Below are 25012 nucleotides of genomic sequence, written 5' to 3'. Positions count from 1 at the left end.
GGCCTGTTAATAATGTCCTCAGTATACTTTGCAGAGCTCTCATGCTTTGCTACATTTGTTAATGTATTGTACCACTCCAAAAGGATGAGGGAAAAAAAAAAAAAAAAGGCAGAACAATTTGTGGGAAAAAACCCCCAGTAGAATGTTTATTACTAATCAGGTAAAAATAGAAAATAATTTGGGAAACTTATGAAATTATATATTTTACTGGTATGCCATTGCTTGCATTGTCTTCTGATCAGAAGGAGATTAGTGAGAATGGAATACGTCCATATGTAGCAAAGTAGGTTATGCAAGTGGTACAGCATCATTAAAACAATGTGTGTAAAAGCTCTCTCGTTGAAAATTTCAGGTGAGATTGTGAGTAATGGGTAAGTTCTTCAATGACCAGATTAGAGCTGTATAAACTCTATCTATAAACTGTATTTATCAGTAATGTGCTCAAGGCATAGATAAAGATTGCTTGTGAGGGCAATAGGATGAAAGATAGCCTAGCAGAAGCATACCAAATATACTGTGGGGAAGGTGAAGTGAATACTCCAGTTCATAATTGGAAATAACACAGGGAGAAAATGATGGGATTCAGAATGAAATCTTTTTAATAGCAGATAAGTAATTTTTTAAATCAGTTTTTCAGTTTCTGTAAAAGTATTTGTGTTGGATACAGGACTAAAATAAATATGTTACATAGACCTGGGAATATTCATCAAAGGGAATTTTCCCTACGAAACATTATAATGTTTCAAGGATAAAGCCAACCATTGGTTGAGAAAGATTTAAGAGACTTTCTTGAGAAAATATGTGCATTTCTTATGGTTTGCAGCTGACCATTTTCCGAGATGATATCTCAGACTAAAATAGACAAATATCTGTTCTCATATGTTACTTTTTATGTTTCTACTGCTAGTGGTGCATTCATTAGTACCTCTCATGTCCTTGGGTCTTTACTTTTCCCACAGACACATTAATGGACTCCCCCCTATTTTGCATTTGCTCTGTCTAAAAGAGGAGAGAGAATAAAAAATCGGATTGGCAAATGGAGAATGAATAATAGCTTTGCAAAGTGCCAGTGAGAACATTTAGAAGCTCAGCTCTGGAGAAAGACTACAGTGCTTTATTTGGGTTGATGTGTGTGTTACCCAAGCTTTGGTTCTGTTGTTTCATCCCCGATTTTACATAAGTCAATAATAATCTTACTATGTTCACTTTTTGTGCATTGTCTGTTCTCAACATCCCTTTATTTTCCAGGTTTTTATTTTTCTCCATCCAGTGTCACTGGCTGTCTGCCATGCCTGTGCCACATAGCTGGTTCAGTGAATCAGATCTGTGATAGACTAACTGGCCAATGTAGTTGCCAAGATGCCTCTGTAACAGGACAGACGTGCGAACATTGCAAAGAACTTTATTTTGGATTTGACTCTGAAACAGGGAGGTGAGTGTTTCTTTTTTTACAGGTCATTTACAACCTCCATGTTGCATTTTTCTCATAGTAACTCGGTCAAAGATTTAGTGACAATGAAAAGATGTGTTCATCTTTTGTCATAGCAATTTAGAAATTGTTTCTTTACATTTTCTCTGCATCTTCAGTAAGGTGTGTTGTTTTCTGAAGTGTTGATCGTTGACTACTAAAATGCAGGTAATGTACCCATCTTATAACCTCCACTGATTGCTTTTCTATATTTCAGGAAGATATTTTAGTAGGGGAAGAAAAGGATAAACTACAGGTATCCCTGTGTTTCCAAATTTTTTTTGGTAGCGGTACAAATACCACACCTTTACTCTTAAAAATCTGTTTTTCTGAAGTAGTGTATTTGTTTTCAACAATTTGTTATGTACCACAGGGTAAATTGTTTATCAAATGTAGCCTGGGGCCTCTAGGTACATTGGAATTACATGGATACCTTTCATGCAATGTAAGGGGCAAAACATATCTATAGGTAGTGCACTGTTCTTTCAGCTATTGCTCTATCTTTCTTTTCCAGGATCATCTTTCTTACTTAATCCTCACAATCTCAATTTCCTTTTAAATATTGTCCAGAATGATTGCACATCTCTAATGCTATCATATTTTCATGCAGACTGATGATGTTGTTTTGTTATATTTTGTAATTTTGCCTTTATAAACCCCAAACCGTACAGCATAGGCAGAAGCAAAATCTGTACAATATTCCTCTTCCTGTGCTCCTTTTCCCCTGCTAGTGTGGGTTAGACATGCTTTTAGGCAGTGATTATCCGTGTCATCTTGCATATATTTGACATTATTCTGCAGATTTTTCACTTCAACTTTTATGTTACTGTCACTCATTAGGAGATTTTTAGAATTATTTTTTACTGTTTCGGGTCATAGAGGAATCTACTAATGGCCATAAAGTAATCTGTAGGAATAAGGACTTCCTCTTTTCACTTCCTGTCATTTCTAATGGTAAGGAATAAAATCTGTGTAATATTAAAGTTCCCTTTTAAATGTATTTTCCTTACTATTAATGATGCTCTTTTTTTAGTTCCTTGAAATAGATTCTTTCCCCTTCCCCCCCCCCTCCCCATTTTTAGCAGGTGACAGAGATATTTGTGTCTGTGTTAAGCAGTAGCTTTTCTGAATTAGATATTGGCCTTCAAATACCTGCATTTTAAGCTGTCTTCTGAAATTCAAAATATGAAAATATAAATTATCTAGATCCAGACCTTGTTGTAAGGATAGAAAGTTTTAACAGTTCTGGAATTTAAATCAGAGTTGGCTTTAATGCTTTAATACTTGTTAATCCTCATGATAGTATTGAAGACTACTCTGGTAGTACATTAATATGATTAACCTGTGTTGCATATGCTTGGCTTCCTTGGTTGTCATCTACTTGGACAATGTACCTCAGTTCCTCGGGCAGAAATGTTTATCCTGAAAATGATAATGCAAGTCTTTATTTATTAATCTGTTTTAATCCATTTCTTTAACTATTAAATATCATCATAAAAAGAGTAATAAGCCTTTTCTTTCTCCATGAAGTTATCAAGTCATTTAAGCCATCCTTGCTTCAAGTGTCTTTTAAGGACTCTGTGTTTGCAGAACGAAAAGGATGTGAGCTGTCTGTAGTGGCAGACGTACCTGTCTTTGCACAATAGCACAAAAGAAGCAAAAGTTGTGATACACAGATTGTGAAGCTTTAAAATTCTCCCACTCTGAGGAATGTATATTTGAGCTGATTTATGTTGTGGTGTTTTATAGATAAAACATGAACTCCCTATTCCTAAAGGCATTCCAGGTTACGTAGCAGGAAAACTTTCTTGGCAATTAAAGAATTACAAATACTGTGTATTTGCAGCAGTCTGAGCAGATCTGTTTTGGCTGAGGTCATCAGTAGACATTTGAAAAACTTTACCTCTGTATTGTTTGCTTTAATGAACTGGTCAATGAACATCACAAATTGTTTATATATATGTATATATCTTGACAGATTGCTGTTTATGAAATCCATTTAGCAAGTGAGGTTTTCCCATAAGGATGAAAAATGAAGATTTTAAACAGATTGCTGGAGAGGCTCTAACTGCACCTAGAGAGTCAATGTAATAAAGGTTTCTCTATATTAATATTACAAAAACCATTTATCCTCAAAAAATCAATATTGCAATTCATCTTGGCGTGACATTTCTCTTTCCATGTTTTAAAAGTCTGTTTTACCTGATTATATGTAATTCTGTTTAAACAAAATTCAAATATTTTGTTTGACTTGGAATGCCTTGAAAAAGTAGCATTTAGCAAGAATGCTGAAAATATTTCTTACGTGATTAAAAGCTACTTATTTTTTTAAAGATTTAGTTATTATTTTTAAATCATTAATTGACTGAATCTTGAATTGAATCTTGATTGAAAAGCGTGAACTACAAACAACAAATCCAGTTCTAGTGTTTTGCAGTTTAAGGAAATTATAATTGTGATTACACAAATATAATGTGCAATCCTGTGGAGCAGAATATGATGAACTATATGCTGTTCTTTGCAGGATTTGGAGCCTAATTCAGTATAGGTGAAGGTAGGGAGCCTACACTTTTCCTAGAAGAAAATGCAAGCAGAAAGAAAAAGCCCAACCCTGCTAGGCACTGCAAACTATCACTGTGACTGTGTATGTATGTGAGTTTGATTGTCTCATGTGCGAATGGTAATGAAAACTGCAATAATCAGGGGACCCTTATTCATAAGAGGTGCAAAAATCTGCAAGAACAGGAAGAGAAGATTGTCTTTCTCTGTTTATCTATAGAAAACCTTTTGTTAACACACCCCCAACCAAATGATCATCATGTAATGAAATTTTGAAATAATAAAGTACTGTCTTACTGAGCAAATAATTCTGTCTTTGCTTTTTTTTCTGTAACTAAACTGGTTTTTTTAGTCATGATGTTAAAATACTCTAAACAAAATCTCTATTTAAAGGGGGATTTGAATACACTGTCTACAGATGAAAAGACTTAATAGAGTTTGAAAACATTACCCTTTTCTCTTGACTGTAAAAGAGAGCAAACTACAGTATAGTGGTTTCCAAGAGAGAATGTATTTTATTTATTCTCAGAAGGATATTAGTCCATAAAACAAATTTGCAGCTTATTTTGCAGCTTTAGCTTTTATCAGCCTTTTTAAGGGTGTTGAGTGATTCCCCAGGAGATCACACAGCACGAGCAGCTGTGGAGTAAAGGAACTCTAATACAGTGAGCTCTGTGATAGGCAGAAAATGTATGTGAAGAGTTTTCTTAAGCTTGTTTAAAAATCTGTCACATTTAATGTCTATTTCACTGATTATTGACCTGAATTTTAGTGTCCTAATGTGAAAACAGTTTCCACCTTGCCCTCCTCTCTCTCTTGCCTTAGAAAGCTGATACCTAAAATATAACTGAACTCACTTTTATTTCTGCTTTCATATAGGTAGAAAGAGATGGTCGTGACTGGGAAAATGGCAAAGTAACTTTAAAAGGCACCACCACGTATTTCCTTGGATCTGGTGAAACTGGCCAAGGGAAAATCTACCACATATAAATCAATGACTCTTGTCTAGTCTTAGGGTTAGCAGAGTAAAGGGAACATAGCATGACTGTCTCTGCCTTGGATTTCTCTGAGGTCTTTTTACTGATTCATCATCTTGGGACCTGGCATCTGGAGTAATTTAAGATTCCCTTGAAAGTATGTTGATTATACCTGAGAATTGGACTTTTCTAGCTCAGAGCAAGGGGAGTAGACTCCCCAGTATGATTTAACTTCACTGTACAGTCCTATGTTTCTCCCAGTCTTTGTCGAATTTCAGAGCTCTTTTTAGCCTGCAGCAATTATAATACAGCAAAATTAGAATCTAAATTATGAAGTTTTATTTGCCATTGTTGACTTTCAGTTATGACTAATAATGGCAGTCTGTGTTGCAATGGGTAGCATAACAGTGTTTGCAGTAATTTGCTTTGCTTAATTTCTGACATGTTCCAAGTCTTTGAATATTTGCACAATCTGACATCAGTATCCATGCTATAAATGGATGTCACTGGGGAAATAGTGTATCAAGTGAAGAATAAGTTGATCGCAAGAGGTTTCACATGCAAAAGTCAAAGCATAAATTAATCCTGAAAGTATTCTACTGATGCCACAGAGAGTTAGAGAACTGAAATGTGGCATTTGTGTGATAGCAATGCTTTTACATTTTTTGTTCTTGTTAATTAAAAAATAATTTAATTTGCCCATTTAATTAATTATTCTCTTCAGTTATTTCCAATTTTGTCCATCAGGCTGCAAAGAAATGGTGCTTTCTGTTATAATATCCATATTTCTGTTTTTTTTTTTTTCCTGTCACTTATTTAATCTGACAGTTTTTTTCTCCCTATTTTGTTCACCATTCATTCTCCTTTATTCACGGCATGCTATTTTTTTTTCAACTTCAAGTTGCCTTTGTGGACAAGCAATTATTAATTGATTTTTTTTTTCCCCAACTAAAGCTTAGTTTTCACTGAGGTAGAAAGTTGCATATTTTGTGCAGAAACCTCTGAAACTGGTTACATGTGTATCACTGAACTCTGCCGCTCTCAAGAAAGGTTGTGTGAGTAAGGCTGCAGGACTGTGTGCATAATGTGGTTATTACCAAACATTATTATCCAGTTTGTGTATGGATCAATATATATAAAAGCTCTTTAATTCTAAGCCATTTTTATCTAAATTAGAATATTATTCTGGCATTGAAATGTTTATAGTGGGCACTTTTTTTAAAATTTTTTTTAATCAGACTAATAGATTTTCTGCTGTGTTTCAGACTACTGAACTGGTTTTGATCTTTTAATTAGGTTGCCCAAGAATCTTTTAAACAAAACCCTACTGTGCTTAACTGAAGTGTTAATGTGTTTTGATCACTTCCTTGATTTGTTTTTGTTTATAGATGTCAGCACTGTAATTGTCATCCTGCAGGAGCCATTAGTGGGACTTGTCATCTTGTTACTGGACAGTGTGTTTGTAAACAGTTTGTAACGGGCTTGAAATGTGACAACTGTGTTCCTGATGCTAGTAATTTGGATGTCCACAACCTATTTGGCTGCAGTAAAAGTAAGTGGATGTTAGGTCTTAAAAGCATGTCTTTCAAATTAAAGTTTTTTTATTGATTTAGAGAGTATTGAATTGGGTCAGCAGTGTTGAAATTGGGTTTTACTTTCCCCACAGCCTCACATATATTTGGTCCCCCGAAGTTTGAGTGTTTTGTAGTGTGTCTTAGGACTGTTTTCTAGAGAGACGTATGGAATGCTTTGTGTCATATCCACTTTCCGCTTGCAGTCTAAGCAAGGGGAGAAGTAATGATCCATATTTCCCTTGCACTTCCCACCGTGTTCTTTGCAGTGACCAATGCAGAGTTCACCTTTCAGTCATATGAGTACAATGGTAATTGTATGACTTGAAGCTTAGCCCTCTTTCCTGCCACTGACAGAAGGCAGAGGACCTGCCTTCAGTAGGTCTGAAGAACAGAAGGTCTGTTGAAAACCACCACCTGGGGATTAATTCAAAATCTGCTCCTCAGTAGCTTTTGCCTTTTTCCTCCTGGGCCTTTTTTTCAGTTAGTTTGGGAAAATACATGATGTGGTGTAACAGAGTGTGAGAAATTGGCATGTGTGAGGTGGGGCTAATGCCATGTGGAATATGATGGATAATGAAACAAATTGCAGTGAAATATCTATACTTCTGCCCTTACAGTGAGTCTGGATACAAAGAGGTGGCACAATTTCACCCTTTATGTCATAATTAGTCAAAATTAAATGTTTAAATTTGCTCACCACTGCACGGTCTCCAAACTGGCAGGGATTTTAAAGAAGCAGAGGATAAAGTATATGTAACAAGGAAATTGAATTTTTAAGTTGTCTTTGGGTCAATAGTCAGAAATTGGCTTTGAGGACATCATGCCATGCAATGCCAAACCATGGGGTAAGGACCTCAACTAATTCTGAAAAACCTGTGTTACTTTTTTTGACACCTCCCCCTCACTGCTGCACCCAGTTAACAGCCCAGTCTTGGAAGTCAGGTAACCAGTGAGTGAAGAACTCTGCAGATGCTAATTGGGCATTTCTGTCAGCAGGCCTAATTAGTAATGGGCACACTGGTCATACTGTGACGGTCACCTCAGGTAGCCATGTGTAATGCAATGACAGGGTTAGACATTCCCAAGTTATCTCTGGAGTATGTTTCTGGATCCTCCTTCAACAAAGTATTTTTTATGTGTTCTGCATGGGTATTTACGTGATACTCATCACTGTGACACATTCAAACTATAGATTTGCAAGCAGAGATGTACATGCACAAAGTATTATGAGCACAGACAGCTCTCCTTTTGGTATTAGTTTGTATTTCTTTGTAAGTCAGTTTAAATTTCAAATAATATGCATAGCAGAATGTACTGCATTTTAATTATGGATAGCATAAAGAGACTGATTTGTTTCCAAAGATGATTTTTTTTTAGCTTTCCTCAAATTTTGGAAGGGTTTAGACACAATTTTGCTTTGTTTTTCCACATACTCTTCCACAGGAGGCACAGTATCCATTCACCGTGCAGACAGTTGATTGGCTTGTTGTTTCTTTTAAAAAAATGTAAGATGTTTCAACTGAATGTATAATAATAATAATATATGGCACTTTTATGATGCTGTTTATCTTCAAAGTGCTTTACAAACATAAACCAACCTACTTATTTATGTTGGGATATACATTGGATAAAGGTCAATAGCAATTCAACTCTAAAATTGATTAATAATAATATGACATAGATAAATAATATCATAGATTTTAGTTAGATAAAAATACATCAGGCAGTATTCTAAATGACAAGCGGAGTCCTCTTCTGGACACAAATGATATAGCAATTACAGTCCTTTGCTTATTCATACCAAAATAATTCAACTTGTTGCACAGATATGGAGCTTTGCCTAGCATGATATTAGTGGGTTTTTTTCACTGCAGAAAGTATTTTGTTGACACATGCCATTACTGGTTGTGAGTCTTTTCCAAGGGAAGCAAATGTAAGTTGCTATCACTGTCCACTTAGTGTTCTTTAAGGAAAAGACCTGTATACATTTTTTCTACTTTGCAATATCAGATGCTGCACAAAAATCTGCGCAAACCGGCAAACACGTGGGAGCAAATGCAATTGCTTGAGACTGTGAAGGGAGAATGAAGGTGATGGTGGTGAATTTCAAATATTCTTCAGGTCTTGTAAGAATGTATGACACAGAGAGAAATTTTTTAAAAATACCAGAGGGACTTTTTTCCTTTGATTCTTAGAGTTGACTTCTGTAGGCACTTTAGCATACGTTCACTTCCTAACTGAGCTGAGCTCAAAAGCTCCAGATTGGCAGCAAAACAACCTGTGCCCTCTGATAAGAGATGACGGTTATGTTTTCTGTTAATCCAATGAATTCTAGAAAGATTTTCTCCTATTTGTTGGCTGAGAGACTGCAGTAGTAGTAGAGCTTCTCATTATCTTACTCAAAATTCATCTCATCATTTAATCTTGTATTAAACACCCATATGTAATGTGGCCCACTGATTTTGGCGTAAGTCTATCACTTGTGTGGCTTGAAGTCCTAATGACATTTTCTCTCTACACCTTCATTCTTTGCTTCTTGTATCCTATTAGGTTAGATGAATAGATTTGGGTAGTTAGCTTCTGTTGGGTTCTTTATATTAAGCAGATATCCACCTAATGAACGGGATGAAAGTTTATAAAAACAGGGAGAAAAAAAATCTGCATGTTTCTAATCCTCATGTTGTCCCATAATACTTAATGTAGGGGAGAAGAGCTTATTAGGTGGTTCTGGATCCAGCTTCTGGTAGTTACTCCCTGTGCTGATTTCGGTGTTGCCCTGGGCTATTCTCATCCCTGGAGCAAAATGTTTTCCTCTAAATCCACAGTCCCCTGTTTTTCCCTCTCTTGGAAAAGAGGATAGGGAAATGGAACAGTCTGTCTTTGAGTCAAGCAATAGCAATTATCAACTGCCAAAACAGACCAGTCTTGTTCTGTGCTAATGCCTGGTGTACTGAGAGCGGAGAGTAGGGCTTTCCTCAGTATGACTGGAGATCTTACAGCAAGATATGAACCCTTGCCCTGACTTGAATAATAACATAAATGTAGAATAATAGAATCTTCTAGGTTGGAAAGGGCCTTTGAGATAGTTCAGTCCAACCATAGCATCGCATGTTTATGTGAACACGTGTGTATCTATGCATATAAAGTTTAATTTCTGAGTATTAGCTATTACCTTAGAAAGGACCATGATCATACAGTTTGATTACAAAAGAGACATGAGAGAGACTTTGAATGCGCTTTCTTAAAATGTGAGGCACTTGGTTGTGAACTTCAAGTTTGTTTTTCTCTTTATTTATAATGGTTCAATTAAGTAACACATTTTCCGAAGTTAATGGAGGTGATAGCACAATAGTATTTTGGTAAATAAGCATCTCAGTCTGATTTCTAAAATTGTTAGATACCTTGCTTTCATTGGTTTCAATTTCATTGGAAACAAATGGAAGTGAATTGCCTAAAAGTGAGGTGAATTGCCTTCAAAATTGGCCTTTTTATGTTTTTATTATTTGATTAAGCAGGCTTATTGTAACAACTCAGTAAAATTTATACTTAGTTGGAGTTTCAATTTCTGTTCTATTAGAGGAAGTTGAGCCTGACCTATGCTAAAATGGAATGAATCCTTTGCAAAAATAAATTCTAATTGAACTATAAACTTCAATAATGTGACCAGATAAATATGTTCTTGTTTTATAGATGTCTTGCAATATATCAAACAAACAAAAACAAAAAACCAAAAGCAGTTTGGAAAAAACTGTGATGTACTTGCTTTAATTTGGGGTGCTTAGGGGGATTAAGTTTATTTGTCATTTGTTTAAATATATACACGTTTCATGTACTTGGATAAAAAGCTTTGTTGGAGAGCTCTTGGATGGGTTGGTTTTGTCTATTAATGTCTTTCCTGGTTACTGTGCATTTACTCAATGGTTTTTCAGTGAAGGAAGCTTAGCAGTTTCTTTGCATTTTTCTTTAAATTTGTGTGATTATTGATTACCTTCATTTTTACATCCTCAGTTTTTGTATATGTGTTTTAGCTCCTTTCCAGCAACCTCCTCCTACAGGAGAAGTTCTCAATTCCTCTGTTATCAATCTTTCATGGAGTTCCCCTGACTCTCCAAATTCTAACAGGCTTATTTACCAGCTGTATAGGGATGAGGAAGAAATTTATACAACTGAAGACTACTATCCTTATAGTAAGTAAGGTGACATCAAAGATTTCATATTTCTGTGTGTCTATATACATATGTGTCTGTGTATGTGTGATGTTTCTTAATTATTTTGCATTTCTGTTATTATCATTCTCAGTGGTTTTGAATACATTTTCCTGTTTCTCTTTAATGAGTTACTGTTCTATGTTATTAATTTTGCTTGAAAGAAATGGATACCCTGGTGTAAAATCTGACACCCAAAATAGATTATAATTTTTTTCTTTTTAATCTGAAAAACTTTGAAATTGACTCCCCAAAAGTATTCATTGCAAATATACATAGACTCCAAAATCTGAAAGAGTCAAAGTCACAGATGAAGAATTTGGGTGAACAGAAGAGACCATAATGTGCTTAAGTTTCTTTTTTCATCTTCCTGGTTTTAAACTGTTAACAGATTAGGAAAGCTTTTTGTGGCCTCTAACTTTTAGCACCTTCTGTTAAGCTATCAGTGTAGCCCCTGATTTGTCTTTAGCAGCATGTTGAGGCTTGCAAAGGGATCCTCAGAAGGCAGTCCTCAAGGATTCGACACTCTGTCCAAGGTGGAAAGGCCATTTTGTGGTAATATTGCTCTACTTATCAAAGAAAAGGAGACGGATTTCGATACTGTTTGTATGTATACGTGGCACACAAGTGGGTTTTTTTTTTAAAGAAGACAGGACAGGTGTGGCTAATGCCATTAAGGTTTGATTTCTGTTCTAGCAGCTTCTTTAGTTTTTGCATTTCCTTACCAATGCAGCATTAGTATTTTGCAGAAGTCGTCTCCCTAATTGTTGGTGTGTAGCCTGGAAGAAAGAAAAAAAGAGCTATTATCCAGTGGAAGCACAGATCCTTTGGAATGCACCTCACATTTTTATGTTTTGGTTCATGCTGCAGTGTTAAGTTCATTACTCTGTGGCTTATGCTGTGAATTTGGGCATTCTGCAGTACATACCATGAAGAAAGATGTGCAACCCCTGTAAGCATAAGATTAAGCGATTGAGAGAAAGAAACATAAAAAAATTAAGGAACTAATAGAGGATATTCTAATTCTTTAATTTGGTTTAAAGGCCTAACTTTAGTAAAAATATGAATTATTTTCAAAAGAAAAGCTATTATACTTCATTGTCATAAATCTGTGCTTAGTAATATACTTGAAACAGTGCATTGTTGAGGATGTTATTTCATGGCACCACCTACATAATTTGTAGAGAGTGAGAAATTCTGTATGGATTTAGTTGTATAATGAGACATTAACAGGTTTCTATTTAAGAAAACATTATGTTCTTAGAAAGATAGATTTGGTTTCAAAAAATGTTTTTGGCATTTCCAGGCAATCCCCCTAATTAGTGATGTGAAATCATATTCTGGTGTTTGAATATCAAGAATACATTGTTAATGTTGCCAGGAGTTTTGATAATGTTATTTTTTTTCTCAATATAGTGTGGACTTTATAATTCTTATGTGCTGAGAGTACAACCTCACACAGCTGGCTCATGTTCAACTGTTGACACCCCAGGTCCTTTTTCTGCTGACAGCTTTCCGTCCTCTCTGCCCCAAACCTATAGTGCTGCATGGGGTTGTTGTGACCCAAATGTAGGACCTGACACTTGGCTGTGTTGAACCTCATCTAGTTGGCCTTGGTCTATCTATTCAGCCCATCCAGATCACTCTGCAGGGTCTTCCTACCCTCCAGGAGATCATCATTCCCACCCAGCCTGCTGCTGTCTGCAAACTCACTGAAGGTGCACTCGATCCCCTCATCCACATCATTGATGAAGATATTAAACAGATCTGGCTCCAATACTGAGCCCTGGGGAACACAGCATAGTGGGAGTTGCTCAGATGAAGAATGTAGAACCTTCCAACTTTTGGCTTTATCCAATTTTATCTAGCCTATATCCCTATTAGCCTGTATTCGTATGGAAAAAATTCATCGTCAGTATTCATAAATACTGAGTAGAACTTTCCTGTAATGCTGAGATGGTGCTGGTTATTTTTCTGGCAGAAAACATCAGCATTCTGTGGGATCTGCCTCTTCCAATCTCTGTACTAGAAAAGGGGAAAATAATATGCTTGCTGTTGATGTTAGACCTGGGACCCTAGAGTCTGGGTTGTTCCTAGAGTTGCTGCAAGTCCAGGGCTCTTCCAGAAGCTGGGTATCAGGGATTGGTTGAGTGTAGAGTTAGAGTGGTGTTGGTGAAATAATTTCTAGACCAGGAAGGAATTTGGATTTGGAGGTTTGGTAGGGAGGCAGTTCTAGATCACTCTCTAGCTTGCACAGTGGAGCTACATAGTATCCTGTCTTTCTTGTTGCTTCTAGATGTATGTTTTTAGATAGTGTTTTAGCTCACCCGCTAGTCTTGGAGTGGAATGATGGTTTAGCTTGCTTGCTGGTTCAGGACCATGATGTAACCCTTGCTTGCTGGTTCAGGACCATGATGTAACCCTTGCTTGCTAGTTGGTTAAGGACTACTGGTTCATTCAGAACCATGTAATGGTTCCCGAGCAGGTTCTAGATAGTTTTGGTCTAGGTCATAGTCCTGCTTGTTCTTTGCTTCCAGAGCATGCTCTAGCTCACTTGCCCGGTCTAGAACGTGTTCTAGAACACCTGGTTTTGGGGTAGATCCTGGCTTGCTTGTTGGTTCTAGATCTGGTTCCAGGTCATCACATAGTTTGGGGTGGAGGTCCTAGAATCTAACTCTGGCTCTGGGAATACTCTTCTATCTCACAAGGATTTGTGGTACTTGCTACTGCTGATAGTAATCTAGCTGTTTTTTTTTTTTTTTCTTTATTTCTTATTTTCTTCTATTTTTTTTCCTTAAGCACTTTCTTTCCTCTCTGTGACTCTTTTGAGTTGCAGGCTCACAGGATGGATGATCCTATCATCCAATAAAGTACACCTCTCCTAAATTTCTACCATGCTGCCTCTGTGACCATTCTTTTTTCTCTGGCTACAAAATTGGAAACTGGACATATGGGGAACTCCTGCCTGTTGTGTCCTTCACAGCAACTGGTTGTCACAGTTCTGAGGACTCTTGCCAACTTTGGTACCTGTGCCCATAAGCACTTCAGGCAGGGCAGCTGTGACCGTGGAACTCAGAAAGGGCTCAACAGTTCTGCAGTATATTTGAGCACTTGTACTCACAGTTGGGAACGCCATGCTAACCCCAAAGTGGAAGGCGAAACAACTGAATCCTTCCAGCAAGACTGAAATCTGCCACGTCTTCTGCCTGCTCACTATTAACACACGAGGAAGTCTCGATAGCCATTGCTCAGCTGGCAGAGTTGTTCTCCAGGCTTGCCTGATATACCGCAGTTTGCAAGGCTTGAAGATAAGATAACCCAGTCTCCTTACTGTGGGACTGCAGTGATGAGTTTGAGATCGCTTAAGGGAGTTGAAGTGCTATAAGCAATTACTGGGCTGACACTGCTACTTTTGTGCTACAGTGTCAAGGATTGAATATCAAACAATACTCATAACTTTTAAGTTGTACTCAGGGCTGGCTTGCCAGCACAGATGTATAGAAAGGACTTAGAAATAGCTGTGTCCCCTCCGTTTTCTTTGAAGGAGTTTTAAGAGTATCTGTGCTCTGACATGTAATATATGTTCACTGTTTCTTAGGGCAAAATAACATATTGTGATATGGTTGTACATAAATTCATATTGTGCTGCGATGACTAAGATGTATAACTGCTTCTGGGATATATGCAGGAGCTATTAATGGCCATGGGTACTAAAAAGAGGCTAAAAAGCTAGCTAGATTAATGGAAAGTCAGGGTGAGGAAGGTAAATATAGTCTTTGGATATATCTTTTTAATAATTATTGGCACTTTTGTTTCACTTCTCATCCAAGATCAAATGCTTTACAAATGAACTATTAAATACTCTAGTAGAAGTGAGGAAGTGAAAGCACACAAAGTTGAAATATTTGGTCTTATGCTATGAAAGTAGTCAAGAACAGAGGTCAAAACCAGAAAATTTACACATTGGTTTAATTTTTTTTCTAAATTTTATTTACTAATATTGATGCTGATTTATGTTTGAAATAATTATTTTCAAGCAAAAGAGGAATCAGAAGATAATTGTATTAATATTCTTCATGATTAAAGGAGGAGCTAGGAGAAGTTCAGTGGGAAATTATTTTTCTAGTGATGCCAATGTGCAGTGGAAGATGATAAAGGATAAAGGGTTAAAGAGAAGATTTTTTCCCCTTGTTAAAAAAAAATAAATTTGAGAAGTTACAACATTTTTAATGATCTCAAGAATAGCATGTGAACAAGAATAAATACATCTTGGAATAGGGCTGGACAGATCTTAGGATTATTTTTAATGTGTTATACTGATATAGTTTTCTTCTCACTTGTTTGTTTTTAGGTGTTCAGACCTTCAGTGATACTGTATTAGCTCCATATACCTTCTATTCCTATTACATCCAAGCCAGCAACGTTCATGGTTTTACAAGAAGTGCTTCAGTGACATACAGAACAAAATCTGGGACACCTATAGGAAGCTTAGATTTAAATCCTGTTTTTCCTGTTAGTCACCACTCTGTTTTACTTTACTGGACAAGTGTCTCCAATGACTCTGGGCCCATAGAGAAATACATTTTGACATGTACTAGCTCAGTTGATCTTCAGCCTTGTGGTCAGTATGAAGGCTTAAAGACTTCAGCAATTATTTGGAATCTCATTCCATTTACAAAGTATGTTTTTTCTGTTCAAGCTTGTACTAGTGGAGGGTGCTTAAAGAGCCAGCCAGTAACTGTAGTTACTGCCCAAGCTCCTCCAGAAGGGCTACACACACCGATAGTAAAAACTATCAGCGCTACAGAACTGGCTGTGGAATGGTCACCACCTGAGAAACCAAACGGTAGGACATTGTGTTTACTTTTGTAAATCAAAGTCTTTGCAAGGAAACAGCAGCATTTTCTCAAATCTGGTTAGAGTTCCTTATCCATGTGACATACACTAAGAATGAAGTACGACGTTGTCCTAATTTGCCTGTTTGCCATTAAATTTATCCTCAGAGTCTATGTTTCATTCTTTTGGAGACCAGAACTCCACTGGTTGTCAAGTTCAGGATTTACCCCTTGGTGGCATCTGCTGCAGCAAAAATCACATTTATAATCAAACATTTACAGTAAAATTAATTTTTTCATAATTTGCCAGATCGCCTAGTTCAGACAGATGTGGTCAGATTGCTTGACAAAAAATAAATAAGCAGGTAACAGTTATGGAAAAAAAAAAATCTAAGAATTAACAGAGAAGTCTGTTTTTGAAACCATCCGTCATGTGCAGTAACTAATTCCATTAGCAGTATAACTTTGTTAGGGATTAGGTGATTGCCAAGAGTTTCTGGTCTAACTTGTGTAATAATATTTCAGGATTTTGAAACTGAGAACGCAGCTGTTGTAGGATACTTCTGTGATGCCACAGATTTTATTGGTGAACTCTGTCTTTTAATATATGTGCAATGGAGTTTTGTGAACTTGCACTTACTTGCACAAATATTTGTGTATGTAAAAACAAGCATTTTGATCTGTTCATAAAATGGGCATCTGTCTATGGGAAACTCAGCTTTAACTTTGAACATCTCATTTTCCAGCTACTTCCAGGTTAGACAGGATTAGTGCCCACACAAGAATGACTGTGTATTTAGACGAGCAATTTCTACAATGCAGGTTGTGATATTTGCTGTTAGCGCTTGTCCCTCAATGTGTGTCTTACACTCCTCATAGTTTACTCCATTGCCATGACACGCATTTAATGGCCAGCGCAGGCAGATTTAAGCAATATTCTCGTATTTGTTTTGATGTCTGGTCAGATTTCCTGGTCTCTCCAAAGACAAAGAGAGAAGCTGTTTCTCCCAAGCAAACTCTCCAGTTCTGTGCATGAATACAGACCCAAATATATTCATATTATGGTAATTATCTCTTGGCTTTGCCATGTCTCTCATTTTTACCATTTCAGAAATCTCTGATCAGATTTCTTTAAAATCTATTCTTATAGCTAAACTACTTCCATGATCCAACCTAGATCATGTATTGCTTCATACTCCAACACATACATGGTGCACATGTATCTCCTATCCAGGAGTATGTTCTAAATGTTCTATAATATTGAGATTAAAGTGTCACTCAAATATTCTCTTCTCATAATTTAAAAATACTAAAAAAAATAGTTGATTTTTTTGGGAGGAGTATAGCGTTTGGATGAAAATAGCAGAAAAGAAAAAAGACCTGCTAATGCTGTATTTTCTTTGAATTTGATTGATTCATAGCTCATTAAACATGTTATTATTAAATAATTTAAATTCATTAATTTTTCTGGCTTACTTTTTTTCTCTAGGTATAATTATAAGATATGAACTTTACATGAGAAAAAAATTAAAACCAGCTGGAAACTTTCTTCTCCCTGAAATTCGTATTTTCCAAAGCAGTGGATGGCTCAGTCCTCAACCAGTTGTGGAATCTCCGAACGAAAATGCTCTGGCTCCACCGCAGACCAGTACCACAGTTATTGATCTGGAACCATTTACAGAGTATGAATTTTATGTGGTAGCAGTAAACATGGCAGGTAGCATATCCTCAGACTGGATATCAGGAAAAACAGGAGAGGCTGGTAAGCACTGGTTTGAATTTCTTTGATAGAAATAAAAGGAAAAAGTAGATTATCATGTATTCTTAATTTTTTTTTTCAATAAAATGTTTCTAGTGGTGGTTCAGGTAGGGACAAGTTCTCGGTTTTACTAATTAAAGGTAGGTCGGATTATCTTACAACTTAGCATGATAAGCAAAAACATTTTCTTCACCGTAAAATCGTATTGTTGAGAAAAATAGTCCATATCAATTAACCCCAAATTTAAACTATAAGATTATAAAATATACCAAGCAGTGTTCCAATTTGAAAAACTTGAGAGGGTTACCTTTTCAGGAATATAGTGCTTGAGGCTTTTGTTCAGACCCAATTAGTAAGAGATACCTCTGCCCAAATTAAGGTACATGCACAACCATATGCTGAAGTCAATAATATGTATTTTATTTAACAATAAATGTGAGGTAAAGAAATAGAAATAGAAAAGAGGAGAGGGAGAGAGAGAGACATCAAGCAGAAGATAGTCACCACCTATGGATCCAGCAGCATCCCATTGGTCCTTCTTCACCATGGACTTCTCAGGGGTGGGGCCCCTGAGGTCATTCAAAACTTTTCACTATTTATACATCTTACCAAACAAAGGAATTAATGCTTATTGGCTACACAGTTCTCTTATTCTGTGGGTTAAATGATTCCCTATCTTCTAATGCTAATTGATCTGCATTCTCAGTTTTTCTTTTCTTTTGAGTTTCTTGGTTTGGTGGGCCATGAGTTGACGATCGTGATCTCCCCTGTTAGAATTACCTTTTACCCAGTGGGAACTGATTTCAGCACACAGTTGCTGAGTTGGCTTTCCTTGTGGCCCATGAATTCTGCATTCTTTGTGTTCATTAACAGTGATGCATTCTATTCCCCCAGCTTTGTTAACCTCCCACCTAGGTCTGAGATAACACCCAACAATAGTACTACCTTTATTTTATCTCAAGTGCCTGCTATGGTGGCTCATTGTATAGTCCAAGTTCTAGGTATCCATAGAGGCATATTTGTGGGGGACTTTGGTGGCCATTGATGGTTGCAGAAGCCACCTGTCCCATAATTTGGGGTGACCTTTTTTTGACTGGTGATATGTATATGAGCAGTAGCTTCTTTACAGTTTACCACAGTGGGAATTTTTGTCTGGGTGTGTTAACCAGGATGAGCTAATCAGATCTTGCCCCCACCAGGCCTGGAGTTAGCATCACCCTGTTAAACCCTTCTGTGTTTATCTCATGGCAAAGTCCTTTTGTGGCCTTAGCAGTGTTTGAGACAGGCAGCATGAGCTTCAATTCCTTTCCATATGCTTTTATGGAGGCCAAGTGTCATAATATGGACCCTTTTTTTCTGAAGTGTAACTAGTTTGCAGCATCTCTTATTGTGAGCCTTCTATTCAGATTTTCTAAAGGGATTGCTGCTTGACATATTATTTGAAATATCAGCAATATATTTCAATGCTTTTAGTAGAAATCTAAGCCTTTCAGACTGATAGAGCCTATGATTTGCAATTAAACATCTCTGTTATGTTACTGATGCTTTTGTTTGCTGTTAACTTGAAAATCGTGTCCTCAGTCATTTGCTCCTGAAAAACAGCAGGCTAAACTAATTCCCCCTTCAGAATGAGTCTTTGTGCCTATCTGTTCCTAAATACTATATGTTATAAAAGTGTTAAATTGTATTTGGGAAGAGGTCCATTAGTGTGGTTGTTTGGATGTAGCAAAAGTGCTATGAGTTGGTATCCTATTATTACAGAGTAATCAGGTGGGGATTTAACTGCAGTGCAAACAATCCTTTAACAGATTTACTATGGAAGACAGGGGAACTGTTTTGTAAGAAGTGAGAGACATGTTAATTTCAAACTGGCCTGGCAAACAGAATTGCTTTTAAGATGCTGAAGTATTGAACACTTTTTGCTTTTATCAGTTTTTTCCCATGTTGCATGAAGTTTTTCTTCAAGACCTTTTTGTCTGTGTGTACCTTCCTACCTGCTGCAGGATTTTGGACTGTAGTGTTGATTAGTATTTCTTTGAAGACATAGGCAGAGTTTTATTCTACATTTGCAGCCAGAGTAGAAAACAGGAGAATGATGAGTGAAGTACTTTTTATGTGCTATCAATATAAGATGAAAATTCCATCTAAACTTGAAAATAAAGTTTAAAAAGGGAAAAGAAAAGATTGTCTGAAATGGTGTTTTACAAGGACAATGAGAAAGCTTGCATTATACACATTGCACATTTATTTTATAAATATTGTTATATTAACTTTATTTCAGCCCCAGCATTCATGCCATCTCCATCAGTATTACCTCTTTCACCATATTCCCTCAATGTGTCATGGGAAAAACCAGAAGATAATTTAGCAAGAGGAGAAGTGATGGGATACAGCATCAGTTTAATGACTGAACAAAGATCCTTGCCACCATTTTCCCAGGTATTATTGTTAGTTGCATAAAGTTTTTCGTAACTGGTAATATTAAAATTGATAAAGTCTGATGTCCTCTGAGGTGGTCGGGTGAATTGTTTCCCTGACTTGCTGTACATTCTCTGATCTAACTTTTCCACCTACCAGTTTGAGTGCTCTGTAATGTTATACACTACTTTTAGGTTTTAAGTTGTATTCCTGAGCTGACTTGTTTTCCATAGTGGGAGAGATTCAAAATGAGGATGGATGAGAATGTGCAACAACATTTAAATTGTCTGGATACTTGCATGTACTGATTCTGTATTGTTGTTATATTTGCTCATATTCTTAAAGCCATATTGTGTTGTAGGAATCTACATTGTTATTAAGAAGGTAGCTGTCTGTCTTCTTGGTTGAATCTTTGAAATGGGGAAACCTAAAATACCAGAAGGAAACAGCTTTAAAAAATCAAGATATGTGACTTTAAAATACTGTTGTAATGTTTGTGTCACTGGGTTCGGCAAACAAATATCATGGCACAAGTAGTAAGCCAAAAGCTTAGGAATGAGCAAAGAAATGGATGGGAAAACGAAGCTGGTGCTCTGATTCTGAATTTCTCCTTCAGAGCTGATTTTGTCTTTTTGTAGTACCACAGATGGGCCTCAGTTTATTTGCCTATGAAGTGGGGATACTACTGCTCCTGGGGTTACTGTAACAATACATAAATTCCAGTTGCTTCTGGTCACAGACTTGCAAGATTTTTCATTTAAACAACCGTCTGATAATGAAGTTATCTAAAATGCTTCGGTTTATTCAGTTCTCCCCCTTCTGATAGGTTATAGTAATATTAAAGTAAAGCAGATGCGAATGTCTGTAGGTATTAGTTATTCGCCTCCCTCCTAATGCCAGCTAATCATGTCACTCCTTCAGTGGTGGTCAGATTTCACAACTTAATAGTGTCATTTTCGTCATTTCAATTGTAGCTGCACTGTTTGTAGTGATAACTGCACCACCACACAGTTTCATGAGGCAATAACTTTGTTTCCTCATTTATCCACTCAGGAACTGGCTTATTACCTCATAAAACAGTGTGATGGGAAGTATTATCACCTAAATCCCAGCTTGTTCAGATTCTCCAAAATAATCCTCTCCCTCAGTTGGTCTTTTCAGGCTTTTCCACATCTGAATGAAGGAATCTGCAAGTTCAGAGACAAGTTCCTTATTAGTGAACATGTCATCAATTGGCAGGAATGAAAATATTATTAACCAACTGTTGTCTTCCAATCTGTTTGCTTTGCAGGTTTTGCATATCGCTGAGGCTCACGAGCTCTCCTACGTAGCAACGGGATTAAAACCTTATAGGACATACAACTTTACTGTTACTCTCTGCAATCAAATTGGTTGTGTAACCAGTGAGCCAGGCATGGGGCAAACCTTGGCAGCTGGTAAGGAAACAATCTGTAGCAAAGTGCAAAGCTGACACACAGTTTACTAATGAATACTATTATGATGATCGTGGTTTGATGTGCAGTGACAGGGGTAGGTGTTGTATTAATACAAAGTGACTTGCTTAATTGTTATTTGTTTATCTTGACAGATTAAAACCAAAATGTTTTCAATGGAGGTTTAAGGTACACTATTATGGCAGTAGGCTTTGTGTACTGCTCTCTCAGTTGGAAGTTGTGATATGTATATATTTTGTTCCTGTTTGTTTAAACAGTGAGTGTACCTAAGTGTGGCTGCACCCACTCATTCATTTATGATGCTAAGAAGTTGTTGATTTGTTGCTGGCGTTTTTCAGTGTGTGTGTCATGTTTGCATAACAGGGGACATAAAATGCACCTGCTGTGCCAATGCCTTGCTTAACACATGAAGGAGGAGTTGCATGACTTTTCTATTCTTTTTAACATAAGTAGTGTCTAGATCCGAAGCAATGTACATGTTTTGGGTCTGCTCTTTTTACAGTGTTTATTTAGACCCTAAGATTTATGAGATTTTGCTTTGTAGATATGTATACGCACACTTTCCTATGGAAAAAACAATGCTAAAGAAATTTAATATATGTTCTTGCGCACCTTAATAAATTTTCAGTCTTTGGGCTACTTTCAACCACATTGTCATGGATTTCAAAGGTATCAACTGTCTACAAATTTCAGAGAAATTAAGCATCAGTACAGAACAGAGATGGAGAAAGGCTGTATTTAATTTGAAGAAAGGACTGACATAAACTCACTTCTTGGACGTTGCGGTATCAAGAGAGTTTTAAGAGAGAAATTTTTAGGAAAATCAGTTTTACAAGCCTCTTTATTTGTGGAATGAGGTAGTCAGTACAGTTATTTAATGTTATAAATACAGGCTCAAAATCCATGCTACGTGACCTATACTGGTGGTCATCTGAGCTGACTACTTAACATTACAGTTCCATTTGGTATAGGCATTTAAAACATATTAATTAATTTCACAGTACTAGCTAAAAATGCTTAACTAAAAATGTTAACCAATTAGTAGTATTGCCATATGGATGTTGTGGTGATAGTCTTTGAAATTCTCTCTCTCGTGTAATTTGGTCTCCTATAGGAAAAATCTGAAATCTTCTGCTGTACGAAATGTTTTCCTAGACTCCCTGGGCTATATTTGTGTTTTCTGAATTCCATCAAAGTTTCTCTGCTTAATCAATGAAGAGATATAGAAGCTCCCAGACAGGGAATGAGGCATTGTCCAGAGGAAGTAAATAGGAAGCTTTATATACATCAGCTGAAGTGAAATTTAAGCTGTTGGGATATTACCTCTTGTCTGTCCTCAGTTCTTCATTGTCTATTTATTTCATTGCCTTTCCTTTTTTTTCAAGTGGAAGGCTGGCCATATACAAAGCTTCCTACTTGTATGACTTTATCCCATACTACACAACCATGCAAGGAATGGTGTTTCAGCCTGTGCTGATAACCATGGAAACAAACATCGTCTAAACAGCACACCTTATTACTACAAATGATCCAACTTTGCATTTATACATTTATTAAAAGATTCAGAAACAATAGCTTAGTTATGCTTGACAGCTTGTTTATGACCATCTCCTCCCTGGTTGTGTTAATACTTAGAGACCTATCACATTAGAGAAGACAGGAGAATACAAAATAGCATAGCAGACATGTCCCCATTTATTAGCTGTTTTGCAGTGAAGCCTTTTCCTGTAAGCCTTGAAAGAAAAGAATCAGTCCTGTATCAGGTTCCTTTTATGTTTTTAAAGCATGTTGTTGCAATGGATTAAGTATTGACAAACCAAAAAATTAATAACTTAAATTTTGCTTGCAGTTTCATCTTCCACCATTCACATTTTTTGTTTCTGGAGAAATTTATTTTAAACTATCCATACAGTTAGGGTTGTTTTTTGTTTGTGTGTGTGTGTGTGTGTTTCATTCTGTGAAGTTCTGTAAAACTGTTTCCAAAGAAAATTTAAAGGAAGCACTACTTACATGATAACAATCGATGCGAGTTAAAATTTGGAACAAAGTTAGGAGAAACCAGTCCCTGTAATCTGTAAGTCTTAGTCCATTACTATCCTTTTTTATCACTGAATGGTGCAAAATGAAATTAAAATTACCTTTCTAGGACTGTTGATGAGTTCTTTTTCATGAAGGAATGTCTTCCTGGCAAAGAGACAGCTTTCCTGGCTGGACGCCAGTCCCCCACCATGCCCTGGCAAAGGGAGCTTTTTGGAGGAAGTCCTGACTGAAATGTGCTCCAGCATGATGGTCCCCTTGCATCGTAACACAACCCAGGAGCTTTGAATTGTATTCCAAGTTGGGCTAGAGGTTATACAAAATTAGACTAGTTCTTCTCCTCTGATTCTCAGGAAGATAATGGAAAACCATCTCCACTCCTTCCATGTATGGAGGCTACTGATTTATCATGTGAACCGTTTAAATGGATGGGTACCTTGATGACTGTGATTTTGGCACAGCTGATGTGTATTAGCAAAGGGGTTCTTTTTGGAATTGCCAGTGGCTTCTAAAATTTGCCACTAAAATTCTCAAGTCATTTTTAAGCTTTGTTCATATCCATTAGGTTAATTTGAAGACATAGTTCTTCTTTTTCTTCTGCCACTTTTTTGTTTTTGTTTTGTTTTGTTTTGTTTTTAATGCAGTGTAACACATAAAAACAAGGGCAGAAACAAGGGTGTGAAATAATTAGAAACAAAAGTGCTGAGGAAGAAAGTAAGAGGTTTTGAGATAAGATTGAAAAGACAAAGAAAAGAGACTTCTGCAGTCAGGAGCAGAATTTAAGAACAATACCCAAGGGAGCAGAAGCATCAGAAGGAGTTTGCTGATCTTCCAATGAGAAGTCTCTTGCAGTATAACTGATTAAAATAATTCAAAAAAAGCAAACATAATCAGTAGATTCCTTCTAACATGGTTGAATATAGATGTCTGTGTTGGGAGTATCTCATGAGTAGCTTTGCAGAAGTAGAGTGAAAGAAAACTAAAATTGTCCATATGTCCTTGTGTCTGTCAGACTGGCAAAAAAACTCCTCCTCACCAATACATCAGCCATGATATTTGTATATGTAATAAAAGAAGATAAACCAGAAGAATGTGAGGAGGGAAAGTGAGGAAGCAAACAAAATAAAATTATTAAGAATGAAATTATTTTATGAAAGGCCGAGTGGAAGGTCTTACAAACACATATGAAAACAGGAGGCTGTGTAAAATAAAAGAACTTGAATAGTTATGCCTGATGCGTGACCAGCTGAGAATGGTAAAAACTGTTGGAAGATCAGTGTTATGCAGTAAATTCAGTATTGGGATGAAAGATCAAAACAGGCATATAAAAGTAACAGAAGAAGAGAATTACCCATCTCTGTTTCCCCAAAGAGAATATGCCTGGACAGAAAGAGAACCTCAGTTTGGTCTACTCGGTCTATTCTATAAATAGAGGACTTTTAAATATTCAAATGATTAAGAAGTACTCCATACATTTTTATCCGTCTTTTAAATGGTAAATTAAGATGATGCACCTTCCACCTTCAAATCCGCGCAGTATTTGAAATATTTTTTATGCACTGCAATATCGTGCATATTCTGTTGAAATCATTGGCTGATGAGGAGAAAGTTAATTGTTAATACTTTATTTGAAAATTTGGAATCCAATTTGAACTTTATTCTTGTTTGTGCTACCCCAAGATCATTAAGTGGAATTGCGCGCATGTAACTGAAAGGAATATTGGAC

General features: G+C 36.6%; 1 protein-coding gene across 1 annotated transcript in view; it reads left to right on the top strand.

Moving 5' to 3' along the window:
- Positions 1 to 367: 367 nt before the first annotated feature.
- The window catches only part of LOC114060902 (usherin-like), a 316442-nt gene continuing 291797 nt past the window's right edge, over positions 368 to 25012 (top strand). The window contains exons 1-8 of the mRNA XM_027890772.1: positions 368 to 371; positions 1249 to 1432; positions 6393 to 6556; positions 10607 to 10765; positions 15135 to 15629; positions 17108 to 17380; positions 19659 to 19816; positions 21087 to 21231. Of these exons, the coding sequence (XP_027746573.1) occupies positions 368 to 371; positions 1249 to 1432; positions 6393 to 6556; positions 10607 to 10765; positions 15135 to 15629; positions 17108 to 17380; positions 19659 to 19816; positions 21087 to 21231 (1582 nt within the window). The remainder of the gene's footprint in view (positions 372 to 1248; positions 1433 to 6392; positions 6557 to 10606; positions 10766 to 15134; positions 15630 to 17107; positions 17381 to 19658; positions 19817 to 21086; positions 21232 to 25012) is intronic.

The sequence above is a fragment of the Empidonax traillii genome, unplaced genomic scaffold, assembly GCF_003031625.1.
Source record: "Empidonax traillii isolate 1590-97213 ecotype Southwest subspecies unplaced genomic scaffold, ASM303162v1 scaffold296:size1881848, whole genome shotgun sequence".
In the NCBI taxonomy this organism is placed as follows: domain Eukaryota; kingdom Metazoa; phylum Chordata; class Aves; order Passeriformes; family Tyrannidae; genus Empidonax; species Empidonax traillii.
The sequence above is the reverse complement of the archived record's forward strand: the minus strand, read 5'-3'. Positions and strand labels throughout refer to the sequence as shown.